This window comes from Actinia tenebrosa, unplaced genomic scaffold (genome assembly GCF_029948245.1).
Source record: "Actinia tenebrosa isolate PJP-AT-01 unplaced genomic scaffold, QUT_ActTen_1.0 PGA_scaffold0__85_contigs__length_37466705, whole genome shotgun sequence".
Taxonomy (NCBI): Eukaryota; Metazoa; Cnidaria; class Anthozoa; order Actiniaria; family Actiniidae; genus Actinia; species Actinia tenebrosa.
The window spans coordinates 33,487,192-33,501,391 of record NW_028292569.1 but is presented as its reverse complement, the minus strand read 5'-3'; the positions used below and the strand labels follow the sequence as shown (position 1 = coordinate 33,501,391).

Genomic DNA, 14,200 nt, shown 5'->3' with positions numbered 1-14,200 from the left:
CGCGGCGACACCGTTTAAAAGCTACACTTTCTAAATTCAGCCTACGTTTAAAGCTTACTACAAGTTCTGATTCCAAAAATATCGAGTGTTTTGACTCGATCGATCGAGTAAAAAATGCTATTTTTCATTGTCGATTATAGTTGGAATCACCGTAAAACACAATGTCAGGCAGATGATTCATCCTCCAGTTATATTGGTTAACAATAATTTTCGTTCGAGGTACAAACGAACCTTTGCGGTTTTTTAAAAAAGGGTCAATCGAAGGAAGAAGACGCGTGAAAATCGTCCTGAAATTGAAACAATTAGTTCATGCAATTAGAATAGTTTTCGTGTGGAACTACAGGGAACAGGTAAAAAGTCAGTATCCATATCTGCCGTCGATCTTCGATTATCTGTCTAAACATTTCTAGAACGCCTTAGAAACATCACATCGTATCTTTGAAGCCATATCAATTTTAATGTTTTTTCTGCAGGTGATACTCTTGTATCAGTTTGGCCAATCGCGAATTAACATTTATTCGTACTTCAATATTTCTTTGTTATTCCAAGTTTTCGGCTCGGAAAAACAAAACCAGCTTGTATTGTAAGTCAGAAATAAAGCCATTTCCAGTTAAGAATTCAACACTTATCTTTTAGAAAAGTATATTAATATTACTGGTTAAATTCAACCTGAATCATATCCTCCCTTAAACTATTCTCCAACAAACACCAAAATATCGATTGTATATGGATACTCGAATATTTTAGAATATCCCCTTTTTCGCACAATGATGAAATATTTTGTTTTGACAAGATACACAATAAGTACGAATACCACTCGATACTGACTCTCCTTTCAAGAGATATAGAAACACGTAAAACGGTTCGGTGAGCAAAGAATGATCTGTGCGCGCCTAATTTCAAATCACGTAATAACTTACCAGCACAAAATTAACGTTATCTACTGTTTAGTGAAATTTGACCACCGACTGTCAGCTTAAATATAGTTTTCAATCTGGAAACTTTTTAAATGGTTCAAATTCCAATGCCACAAAATCTCCATTTTTTCCCCGGGTTTGTAGGTCGATTATAATAGACAAGTACGTACGTGGTAGCTTGGGTCAGTATTTTGAAGAGACAAGTGACCATGCTTCTCAGTGCGTGTGCAAGCAACATAAAGCCATGTCCCTTCTTTGTACGGATCGCTGATCGAATCGTTCAAGGTGGAACACTGCTTTCAACGTGTCCTCATCAGATGCAAAAGCGAATAAGGTTTGCTCCAGCACAATATGACTGATAGTACATAGCAATAACACCTTAAACTTAACTCAACAATCTCTAGCGTTTTTCTCAATGACCTCAAGTTAAAATCATTCTCTAAAATAAGGTTTCGAGTTCTGAATATTTCAAGCTAATTTGCTTCAAAATTTAGTTAATGATGATCTTATTAAACTCCAGAGCTTTCACTAATCACACGATACATTTTTAGGTGTTAAAGATGATTAAAAGCAAAGCTTGTGTTTGTCTTTATACTGTTCCTTCTCAAGCACAAAGTCACCTACGCTACGATGTGGCAGACTCGAGGATATTCAGAGCTTGACGTGTACTTGCAAGGATTCTCTCTTGAATCCTCCAAGGTAGAAACAATCTTTGAATGTTATAAAAAGTGTGAGGACAACATACATTGTGCAAGCATCAACATGAACCTGACGAACAAGACATGTGAACTGAAGTACTCTACCAAGACTAGACACCCAGAGAAGATTGTTAGCCAACAAAACACCATCTACATGGAGATACGAGATGCTCTCGGGTTTTCTCCTCATAACCCAATATTATCCTGTAAATGGTTCAAGAATCTTGACAACCAGGTAAAAACAGGTGTTTATTGGATGAAGTTCAATGAGCCATCCTCTGCGCCATTCCAAGTGTTCTGTGACATGACCACCGATGGAGGAGGCTGGACCCTTGTCTACAGCTACACATTTACTCAGTACAGTGCGTTTACATCAGCGTCAAACGCAGTTACCCCAATACCAAACTGGCCTGTCAATTGGTCCCCTAGTGGTTGGGTGCCTCAGTCTACGACAACCCCGCTCAGCGAGTCTTCTCGTTCGGCCATGAAATTTGCTCTGTGGAAGAAGATTGGTAAAGAGTTTCTCATCAAGTCCAATATAACTAACTGGGTAGCCTGTGTAGAAGGAACGGGAAGTTTTGTGAACTGGGCGGCAGGAAGTGTGACCTGTAGAGTTGTCAAGGCCATTACTTCACCTTGCACAACTGCCGCCCCAAACCAACTTATTCTTTTTCCCTGTGGACCATCATTTAAAAAAGATGAAAAATTCCAATTCCTTCTAGAAGGAAGTTCCAGCCCAGACTGCTGGCCTGTCCATGATCCCTGTGGTACTGACCCCTCTTCATCCAATCACAAGACGAATGTTGCTAACCCCAGTGGAGCGGTGTATATCCGATAAATCCTTAGGAACAAAAGCCATGCCAGCGATGTACGTCTTTCTTTAGACCAGTCATAGCCTATCTACCAACTCGTGAATTTTATGGGACCGCCAATATAACCGAACGTACACAATCCCAAGAAAACTGTTCTTTTGAGTAAAGGTTTATCGTTAAAAACTTTGATTTACACGAGTCCCTTGACTCAGTTCCCTTTGTTAGTGTTCTTTGTTCCATTCATGTATGAATGTCAGAAGCAACGAGTTCGAATAAATACCCCCGTGCCAATCTACCAAACCCAAGAACTCTACTATAAACACTTAGAATAAAACCATCTATTTTCCAGAGGAAGGACTACTCCCCTTTACGTGTACAATTCCTTTTATAACAATATATGGATATAGTAATACTTGTAAACCGTTTTAATAGTGTTTAATCAAAGCTGCACGTCCTATTTTCTCTCCACGAACAATTTTGTCAAAGATAGAGGCAACTTGTAAATATACGGCGTGGAAATAATGTTATGTAATTTTCACATGGTTTTCATGTACATGTGACCATTCTTCAATTTGATTGGCTGAAAGCCTTGTGAATTATTAATGCATTTATAACGTATATTACACGGATTGATAATTTTTTGTGATAATTGTAGTTTGAAAAGTTTCAAGGAACAATGCTCAATAAAACCTTAGGCACGTGAAAGTATCCGGATATTTTTGAATCTCCAATAATTTGCTTTCGTATTGAACTCCCGTCCACACGTATACGATAAATTCATAGTATGAAATTAGGGCATTACTCCCTTTCACAGTTCCCTGCGCCATCTTGAAAGGTAGCTGTGCATTTTCATCGAAGCGAGACGAGCTATGAGCTTGCAGTGATAGACACAATGAATGGATTGCTCAAGGTGTTAAAAAAAGTCTTAACTTTAATCGGAGAACCTCAATTAGCGAATAAGTTTTGGAGGATCCAGATGGGGGATCCTGACTGCGATGCTAACTAGCCCCCCAAAGGCTAGTCTCCTACGCAGCCGCTATTAGTGTTGTCACACAACGCTCACTTCCCTTAGGGGACTGCGTTTACTCAGGTTACTAATTGACATTGTTTTGGAGCTCAGAATTATAAGCATAATTAAAAAGAAAAGAAGAAGTATGTAAGTACGAGAACGAAAAAAATACACTCCCATGGTTGATCATCTGATGATATAAAATAAAATGTAGAAATTACTGTGGCACAGATCCATGAATTTGCCAAGAGAATGCTACTCAATCCTTGAAGAGAATTCCTCGCGTAATCAAGTTAATCCGAAAATTAGAAGGTTTGAGTATAGAAGAGCTAAAATCACATGGAACGAGAAATGCTCAAAATTTGTAAAAGTTTCAATGGACCTTATCATTTTGAGCTTATTTTTAAACGATTTAGAAATATAGGTAATTTTCGTGGCGTGGTTTTTACAAAATACACGTTATATTTATTGCTGAATTATGTAGTTTATTTATTGACTTTACTTTTTTCAGTTATTAGCTGCGCAAAGCTTTTTGGACTTCAGGCCTGAAAGTAATAACAAAAAGATTTTTAATTAAACATTTAACATTTTAACTCTTTTTAATTTTTAATTCCTTTAAACGATGTAATAAAAAAAAATTATTTATGGCAAAAAAAAAAAAAAAAAAAAAAAAAAAAAAAAAAAAAAGCTGTGAAATAAAGTCGGTGAATACTATTTTTATAACATGTATATTGGAAGGTTACTTAAAATATTCCCCTGAAGAATTGTTTTACCTTAGCAAAGCTTGCATGACTTCTTGCAATAAGCTTTTACATATTTGTGAGAAGAGCAGAATTTTGTCCATCTGGCACAGTTTTTGTTCTTGTCCGTGCAACCTTAACACAAAGAAACGAATAATAAGTAGATTGAACCAGGACTTTTCAATACAATCTTGAGCCTATAGCCGTATAAATCTTCCTGGACCATAACTGCGCATGCGTCGACTCTAAGCTACTCTCTCTCTTTCTCTACTATATTTTTTCTCTTTCTTTCCTGCTTTTAGATACTAAAATTCTTAAAAATATATGCTTTCTCTCTCATTCGATGAATACCGTCGTTCTTAATGACCACAGACTCATTTATAAGTTAGCTATTTATAGATACCATGAAAAATCGTGGTATTTCAAAGCATTGGTATTGTTCAAGCTAACACATTCTTTGCGTTACAGTTGACTTTTAAGGAATGATTGGTATGGGTTGAAATCTGTACAAATAAGTCTGTAGACAAGGATCACAACAGTATTTATCGAATCAGAACATAAGGAAGTAAATAGAATTACATACTTGTTCCGGCACCTGTATGTGATAAGAAGAAGAAAAAAAGAAAAAGGAAAATAAAAAAATAAAAAAATAAAAAAAATCATCATTATCATTATCATCATCATCTTTATCATTTAACCATCACCATCATCATCACTATCATCTCTATCGTCCATTATCATCAACATTGTGATCACTTTTTTTTATCATCATCATTATAACCACCATCATCATCTATATCGTCATCATTGTCATCACCATTGTCATCATCTTTACCATCACTATCGTCAATATTATCTTTATCATTACCACCATCACCATCCCTATCATCTATATCGTCTATTATCATCATCACCATTATCACTTTATCACCATCATCATCACCATCATCACTGCTATCATCTATATCGTCCATAATCATCATCATTGTGATCATCTATATCATCTATATCATCATCATTATTAATATTATACTTATCACCACCATCATCACCATCATAGTTTTTCCAATCGTGTTATTAACACCGCATAGGATTTAGATATATCATTCTCATACTCATTAATAATTCATAAGTAAACCAGCCAATCAATGGGCTATTTTTGGGTCACATGATGTTACTTGAAACCTGGTAAAGTCATGTGAAAGGACTGAATTAATTTTATCAAATAGTTCCTTGTTGGTTGTTGTTACATTCATGATAATTTGTCTTATCAACCAAAGATTTAATACATATGTTCCGAGCTTTCGGCCTACTCGGCCATCCTCAGGGAAATGAAAAACGTTACAGATTGACAAAGAAAAACGCGATCAAACCATGGCATATTTTCGCGCGCATCAAATTAAACATATGTATTAAATCTTTGGTTGATAAGACAAATTATCATGAATTAATCTTGTTCCAGTTACTCCAGGTCGACTATAATGAGCATGAGAAGTCATTTCAAAGCCTCCAATATCGGACTGACTCGGCTTCGCCTCGGACTGCAACTAGTTGCTTGGACTTGAAATCCCGTCCAGTCCTCATTGTTGGCTTTGAAATATTACTTCAGAAACATGCCTACGTACCTGCAATTTTTTTGTTGATCCAGTCAATATAGCTGCTAACTCGAGCAAAGACAGTGTAACGACTAGTACGACACCCACTATCGCCCCAGCTGACAGCACCACGGAGAACCCATTTCCCACCCTCGTTACAGACAAATGGGCCACCGCTGTCTCCATGGCAACCACCTGCGGCATTTTGACCGCCGGCACAGACCATAGAATTCTCGTCAACTCGTTTGCCATTAACTCTGTAGCAGTCCTTGTGAGTGGCAACAGGGAGTGGAGCTTGTTGGAGGATGTCAGCAGCCATTCCTCCACCGACAGTACGACCCCATCCTGATAAACAACAACTCGCGATTATTCATTGAACCTATACCGTAATTGTTTTATGAGAAAAACCAGTTTAACCAGATCTCCAGATCTAGTTTGGCAAGTATAACTTTGGAACTGGTTGACATTGACCCATTATCCCAAGCATTACATCTAATCCACACTTTTCGCTTATCAGACCACGTGCCTTTCCCTAGAGCATCATTTCTTTGTTAAACGTTTGCACATAAGAATACAGTCACATGAATATGGATACATCTGAAACGAATAATTTTATTCTCAAAAGAATGGCACTTGACCTGAAATGGAAAAAATATCATGCCTAGATGGACAACTAGGTCCATGAAAACATTTTCCCCTTAAGAACATTACCTGTTATGTAGCACCTTGTGCCAGGAGGTACTCGTTTTCCTTTCTGTGGTAAACAGACCGTGTTAACCTTTGAGCTCGCCTTGATTTGTCCGTCAAGCTGTAGCAGAGCAATGTCGTTCCTAATGTGCCTCATGTTAAAACCTTCATGTTTGAAGAGGTTTTTGACACGGAATGTTTGCTGAACAGCGGTTGTACCAGTCCTGGTGTGCGCACCTAGAAATGCAGCATGAATATAATTAGCTTTTTACCGTATTCATAGCTTCGTAATTCGTTATGTACCGTTGCTATATCCCACAAGCTAAATAATTGACTTAAATAGCTCTGAATTTGTTATTCGGATTGCAGGGGTATTATTGTGTTTTGCCTAAGGTGCAAAGACGGTATGCCGCCATTTTGGATTTTGGCCACCATTTTGGATTTAGGTCGCCATTTTGGATTTAGGCCGCCATTTTGGATTTAGGCCGCCATTTTGGATTTAGGCCGCCATTTTGGATTTAGGCCACCATTTTGGATTTTGGCCGCTATTTTGGATTTTGAAGAGCTGCCAATAAGTAGACCGGGAAAAAGGCTACATGCAAAACATAACAATGAATGATATACTTACCAACAACAACTGTGTAGCTACTTGGAAAGGGGCTGTTCTCCACACAGTGAGCAGCAGTGACAATCCAGTCAGGTTTAATCAGAGATCCACCGCAGATGTGCCTTCCATTCGCACGGAGAGAGATCTGCCAGGGCCATGCATGTGGCTGGGCATTATCTCCGTTAACCACACGAGCACTGAAGGGTTTTACCCCACAAGCTGAATAGAGACAAGTCAGTATATGAATAAGCATTAAACGTCGAATAAAATAATAAAAATAAATTTAAGAATTAAAAAAATACTTCAAAGAACTTGGGACACAAGTCAGTAAAGGAAACAAGTTAGTAAATGAAGTAAATGAATAAGTATAATATATACCATTAAATCTAGTGTCGAAAAAGAAACGACAAATATAAATTCAAGAATACAAAAATAAAATAAAAAACTTCAAAGAACTTTAAGGGAAAGGAAATACAAATGAAGCGAAATGAAAATCAAAAACACTCCTGCTATGAAAATGCCCAAAAAATGTAAGTTATTTAATTTGCAGAATAATACGAAACGATTAAAAACAGAAAGTGGATCGGGTGTAAACAAATACTTCATACAAAAGTGACGAACAGAGAGGCACATAACCGAAACAACGAAACAAAAACGGAAAACAAGAATAAACGGTGTGATTAACGACCAGGCGATGATTTGAGTATGCTAAAAACTTAACCAAAACACGCACAAGTTCGAATCTGGAATGAAAAAAGTGTCTTTTTGCAAAGACATTTGACAAATCTGATCTTTACTACTATTTGAAAAGTCAAATATTAAGTCAAATATGATTAATTATCCTAACAATATGTAGAAAAACAAATAAGCAGGAATGCTTCGATTTTCAAGCTCCCTTTACTAAAGGTACATTCAGTGCATTTAAGAAAAAATAGATTTAACTTTATCCAACTTTACCTTCGGAGAGACAGGGCCCCAAAAGAGCAACGACAAGAGTAAGACAGAAAATCAAAGGTACATTCAGTGCATTTAAGAAAAAATAGATCTAATTTTTTCTAACTTTACCTTCGGAGAGACAGGGCCCCAAAAGAGCAACGACAAGAGTAAGACAGAAAATCAAAGGTACATTCAGTGCATTTAAGAAAAAATAGATTTAATTTTTTCTAACTTTACCTTCGGAGAGACAGGGTCCCAAAAGAGCAACGAAAAGAGTAAGACAGAAAATCAAAGGTACATTCAGTGCATTTAAGAAAACATATATTTAACTTTTTCTAACTTTACCTTCGGAGAGACAGGGTCCCAAAAGAGCAACGACCAGAGCAAGACAGAAAATCATGGCGTGCAATTCTGTAGAGTACGATGATCAATGCAGTAATTCCAGCACCACTCCAACTTTATATCCATGATTGTTACTTCAGCTGACAGATGCTAGAGTTTTATATACTATATGCACTCAATAGAATGCACGATTGTGTTTGTTAAAGTTCTTAGACACTAAGTGTCTCCTTTGTCTATGGTTATTCCAGGCCAACGTCTGCTGTAAATACAAATTGAATGATTGATTCGAGCGACAATGACTTTAATTTTTCTTTCATTGAATTGTCAAGTTCATGTTATCCAGCAAGGACGTCTGAATGGAAGTGCCATTCAAGAATTAAGCATCACATTAAATATTTGCATTGTTTTGTTCTGCTGGAAGATGATACAATTGGTATCAAAACCTTAGGTTTCATGAAATCGTTAAAACGGTTTTCATGGGCGGAGAAACTTGCATTATGACTTGCCTTGACACTGAAGTGGTTTTCCATAGTTCTCTTGCGTTTTCGTGAAGCAAGAGAAGCGTATGATTATGACTTTTATATAGCGCTCTTTTTCATATGGATACAGTCAATTCAAAAAATGTTGTCGTCGACCAACTCAAGCCTACGCGACTGGACCGAAAGGAACTCTGGGTAGCAATCATTGAAGCCGAGTTGACTCCATAATTTTATCTGTCTAGTTATGCCTGGTTTACAGCACGAACCTTCGTAGGCGAGCGGGAATTGTTGAAGGACACGTATTATTAATGCCTTCATATTTTCCAAATTGTGAACTGAATCATAACTACTTTGTTTCTCTTTCCCTAAACCCAAAGACATGCATTTGATGGATTGTTTCTCGACATTATTATTATTACTAGCGGGAACAATTAATTCAGAACGAATATTTAACCGCTTCAGTGATTTTTACCCATATTCCTTTCGGTCCAGTCGCGTAGGCTTGAGCCGGTCAACGACAACGTTTTTTGAATTGACTGTATGTTCAAAGGCGCTTCACAATGAGCTGTGAACGAAAGAGAGTAAGTAGCAGCAAGGGCGCTTACCCATAACCAATGTTGTCCGGTTTTGCTTCCCAAGCTAGGCATAAGAGGAGATAAGTAGATAAAAACTAGTGTGAGCTGCGTCGGTGTTTCTAATGAAACAGCAATGATAAAAGGTTAAATTTTACACCTTGAAAACATGAAAAAACTTACTAATGTTTCGGAAGCTAGTCCTTCGTCGGAGTAAAAGAGGAATAAGATGGTGAAATTTTGCTCGTTGGTCCAATTCTGTACTCCAAGTACTTTTTAAAACTTCTCCAAACAACCTTCTATATTAAATTTAGATTCATTAAAAGAAAATCCAACCTGTTGAGATGCCACTGTTAGATACTAATATTTCTTTCTTTCTTTTTGATTGATTGATTTCATTCATCCATAACGTCTAGGACGCATGCTTACACGAAATCGCAACAATTATATATATTTTTGAACACAAGGGATTAATGGCTTAACCAGCCTTAACACTTAATTTTATAAGTATTTATTTTCCTGTTAAAAAAGATTGATGATATAACAATTATGACTATCCATAACAAACATTTGGCCACCATTGTATGAGGTCATATTTTGTCTTACTTTCGTACAAAAAACATACTGAATTACGTAGAAAACCAAACTACAAGGCTGATACAAGACACAATTTATCTAGATATGTATGCTATGGTACGTATGTACATTTACCATTGACATGTTGGCAGGTGTATTGGCCCAGCCTGCATGGCATGTGCCAGGAAGGGTTGTGTAAACTAATCTATGGTTATTGGCTGGAATCGGAAATCTGTGACTATAGGAACTAGTCTTAATAATAATAATAATAATAATAATAATAATAATAATAATAATAATAATAATAATAAACAACCGAGAAAAGAAAGACAAAGAGAAGACGAAGAAGTATGGAGCACTTAGACTTGAGCTCACAAAACAACACCCAGGATACACGATCTTGCAAGTGAACCTCATTTTGGACGCTCTTGGAGGATGGTCTAAAGGGATGGAGCCTGAGATGAAGAATATCTTTGGAGCAAGATACAAAGATGTATTACTCAGAATGCAGAAAGCGGTATTAAGCTGCACAGTGAACATTGCAAGAACATTTAAATTAATCACATCTTAAGGACATTTCAAACATTCCAAGTATTTAAACTGCATCTTAAGAACATTAATAATTGGTTTTAAGTGATTGTATATATTATTAATCCTGTCATGCTGGTAGGTTACGAAATTACGCCCTATCTAGCTTACCTAATTAGCATTCAAACGTGTTTACTGCTGATAATAATAATAATAATAATAATGCTTTTCTTTGAGATGCTAAGAGATCTCAAACTGGCTGATAGTACACCCCCATGGTTTTCTGATGTCAAACCCAAACCACTCTACAAATCAACTGACGCTGAAGCATACTGGGATGTACCTGTATATGCTGACCACATGTATGTACGATCTAACCGTGTGGACGCGCGTTTCATCGACCACAATAACAAGAAAGTACTCATGGTGGAAATGAGCTGTCCGTGGGTTAACAACCGAGAAAAGAAAGACAAAGAGAAGACGAAGAAGTATGGAGCACTTAGGCTTGAGCTCACAAAACAACACCCAGGATACACGATCTTGCAAGTGAACCTCATTTTGGACGCTCTTGGAGGATGGTCTAAAGAGATGGAGCCTGAGATGAAGAATATCTTTGGAGCAAGATACTATGTACTTATTGACTGAGTTAGGTCGGGCCGTACGGGAAAATATTTGGCTCGAGGTCATGTCGTACGGACCTCGCTGCGCTCGGTCCGTACGACATGACCTCGAGCCAAATATTTTCCCGTACGGCCCGACCTAACTCAGTCAATAAGCATTTTATCATATGACCCTCACGAAAATAGAAATAATTAAGAAAAAGAAAGCGCGCGGATTTGAGCAGGGCCGGACGGGTTTTTCCGGCCCGCTTACGTCAACCCGTCCGGCCCCCATCACGTGACTTTTTCCAATGGTTTTATTAGAGCGCGCGAGCAGGGCCGTACGGGTTATATGATAAAAAGATGTACTACTTAGAATGCAGAAAGCGGTATTAAGCTGCACAGTGAACATTGCAAGACTATTTAAATTAATCACATCTTAAGGACATTTCAAACATTCCAAGTATTTAAACTGCATCTTAAGAACATTAATAATTGGTTTTAAGTGATTGTATATATTATTAATCCTGTCATGCTGGTAGGTTACGAAATTACGCCCTATCTAGCTTACCTAATTAGCATTCAAACGTGTTTACTGCTGATAATAACAATAAAAATAATTTTTTATTGAGTCCTCTAGCAGTATAAAACTGAATTAACGAACTTCATACAAAGGAAAATAAAACTAAGTTGATAAACTATTTTGTCATATCCTGTCTATGGATGACGTCATGATTCTACATACGGGACATGACAGAGAGGATTGAGTGTAATGGCGGACCGCCATGTGTTCCTTGTTGTGTTAAATGAAAGCAGTAGTTAATCCTTATTTTCGACTCTAAGTTACAACATAAATTGGCGACGAGGACGGGATCCGAAGAGGAACCAGGGTAGTGATCTGTAAGGGAAATTACAGCGCTAAGGAATTTAAAATCCAGAGGAAATTCGTCGAGGGAAGTCATGGCGGCGGTGTACGGTAGCCTAAACAAGTTCGATCCCAACGCACAGACATGGGAGGATTATATCGAAGTAATGGGCCATTATTTCAGAGCCAACGACATCAAGGATGAAGATAAAAAGAGGGCTATATTGCTGGCAACAGCAGGAGAAAAAACCTACGCCTTGATAAAAAGTCTTTGTCATCCAACATCTCCTGCCGAGAAGTCATTCAAGGAAATAGTCAAACTGGTCCAGGACCATCGCACGCCGAAACCGTCAGAGATTGTACAGAGGTACAAGTTTCACACTCGGATGAGGAAAGAAGGGGAAACAGTACACGAATATGTGGCAGAATTGCGAAGCCTGAGTAAGTACTGTAATTTCGGTGATACCCTTAATACCATGTTGAGAGACAAACTAGTAGTGGGGGTGAATGATGACCAGATCCAAAAGAAACTCCTGGGGGAGACAACTCTATCCTTCGAAAAGGCCATGAGCATAGCTATAGCTATGGAGACCACAAGCAGAGATTTACAGGAGTTACATAAGGTTAGCCTTAATACCCCAGGTGCTACCCCAAGTGTTAATGTCAATAAAATGTATGGTAGGGGTGCCAAAGGTCAGGATTCTCCTCAAGGCAAGAAAGAAAAACCTAGTAGTAGAGATGAGAAATCAAGTAAAGAATGTTTCCGGTGTGGGGGCTCACATCCCCCCTTTAAATGCCCATTTAAGAATGAACAGTGTTTTTCCTGTAAAAGGAGGGGGCACACAAAGGCCATGTGTCGGGAGAGACACAGATCCAGGAACTGTAACCTAGTAGAAGAAGATGACCTAGAATTTGAGGACCCAGGAATTGAGGAAAACATGAATCACATTAGTGATACCAAGGGGAAACCCATCATAGTTGTGGTAGAAGTGAAGGGAAATGCAACCCCTTTTGCACCCTTGGAGTTTGAGCTAGACACTGGGTGCCCGGTCACCTTGATAGATGAAGAAACAATCAAGGGCATGTTTGGAGGGAAGGTACCTAAATTACAGCCATCGCCATTAAGGCTCAAGTCGTACACAGGTCAGAGAGTAAAGGTATTGGGAACAGTTGCCCTAGAGCTAAAGTACAATGGTCAAGTAAGAAAAGCAGAAGTTCATGTTACCAAGGGGGGAGGCCCACTGCTTTTAGGAAGAGACATTATACAGGGTCTTTCAGTCATGACTGTGAACCAGATAAAAGAACAACCCTTGCCAGAATCCCTAGGAGGGGTATTAAAAAAACATGGTGACCTCTTCAAGGAGGAACTGGGTACCATAAAAGGGGTTACTGCTAAGATAAATGTGGACCCCACTGCCACGCCCAAGTTTTTCAAACCCAGGTCCTTGCCCTATGCAATGAAGGGGAAGGTAGAGGCCGAAATTGACAGGCTTGTGTCAACAGGCATCCTCAAACCAGTCCAGTTTTCTGACTGGGCTGCCCCAGTGGTTCCTGTGTTAAAGCCAGATGGGTCCATAAGGTTGTGCGGGGACTATAAGGTTACAGTAAACCAAGCCTCAAAGCTTGATCAGTTCCCACTTCCCACGTTTGATGATATCGCAGCCAAATTGGCTGGAGGGCAGAAATTTTCCAAGTTAGATCTAAGCCATGCTTATCAACAGTTACTGTTAAATGAAGAGTCATCACAGTACGTAACAATCAATACCCATCGAGGATTGTTCACCTATATCCGACTTCCTTTTGGGGTGTCCAGTGCCCCAGCCATATTCCAGAGGACCATTGAGGGTATCCTACGAGGAATTCCCCGGGTGGCAGTCTACATTGATGATATCTTGGTCACAGGAGCCAATGATGCAGAACATTTGCAAATCCTAGAACAAGTGTTATTCAAGCTGGAGGAAGCAGGCTTAAGACTAAAGGAAAGTGTGTTTACCTGGCTGAGAGTGTCACATACCTTGGTCATGTGATAGACGCACAGGGAATCCACCCTGTGAAAGACAAGGTGCAAGCACTGACAGAAGCAAGGGCACCTAATGATGTCTCTGAGCTGAAAGCCTACTTGGGACTGCTGAACTACTACAATCGGTTCCTACCGAGGTTAGCAACCACCCTAGCACCGTTGCATAAGTTATTGCGAAGCGAGGAACTTTGGAAATGGGGAAGGGAACAACAGGAGAG

At 38.6% G+C, this 14,200-nt stretch overlaps 2 protein-coding genes across 2 annotated transcripts; one reads left to right on the top strand and one right to left on the bottom strand.

The window, feature by feature from the left end:
* The first annotated feature begins 1,504 nt into the window (after window positions 1–1,504).
* Window positions 1,505–3,113, top strand: LOC116308539 (uncharacterized). Its single transcript, XM_031718987.2, has one exon. The coding sequence runs from the start codon at window positions 1,548–1,550 to the stop codon at window positions 2,451–2,453; it is 906 nt and encodes a 301-aa protein (XP_031574847.2). The 5' UTR covers window positions 1,505–1,547; the 3' UTR covers window positions 2,454–3,113.
* Window positions 3,114–3,895: 782 nt separating this feature from the next.
* Window positions 3,896–8,424, bottom strand: LOC148914142 (chymotrypsinogen B-like). Its single transcript, XM_089024461.1, has 7 exons — window positions 8,347–8,424; window positions 7,087–7,284; window positions 6,483–6,695; window positions 5,802–6,116; window positions 4,760–4,771; window positions 4,210–4,311; window positions 3,896–3,981 (listed from the first exon to the last, which is right to left on the bottom strand). Exons 1-6 carry the CDS (start codon window positions 8,399–8,401, stop codon window positions 4,211–4,213), a joined length of 894 nt encoding a protein of 297 aa, XP_088880587.1. The 5' UTR covers window positions 8,402–8,424; the 3' UTR covers window positions 3,896–3,981; window position 4,210.
* Between the last annotated feature and the right edge of the window lie 5,776 nt (window positions 8,425–14,200).

Bases quoted from the DNA above. Each gene is read 5' to 3' on its own strand.
- LOC148914142 (XM_089024461.1), bottom strand. From the start codon at position 8,401: ATGATTTTCTGTCTTGCTCTGGTCGTTGCTCTTTTGGGACCCTGTCTC. The intron at 7,285-8,346 runs GTAAAGTTAGAA...GTCTCTATTCAG, and splicing joins GGGACCCTGTCTCTCCGAAG to CTTGTGGGGTAAAACCCTTC. The intron at 6,117-6,482 runs GTAATGTTCTTA...GTTGTTTATCAG, and splicing joins CACAAGGTGCTACATAACAG to GATGGGGTCGTACTGTCGGT.
- LOC116308539 (XM_031718987.2), top strand. From the start codon at position 1,548: ATGTGGCAGACTCGAGGATATTCAGAGCTTGACGTGTACTTGCAAGGA.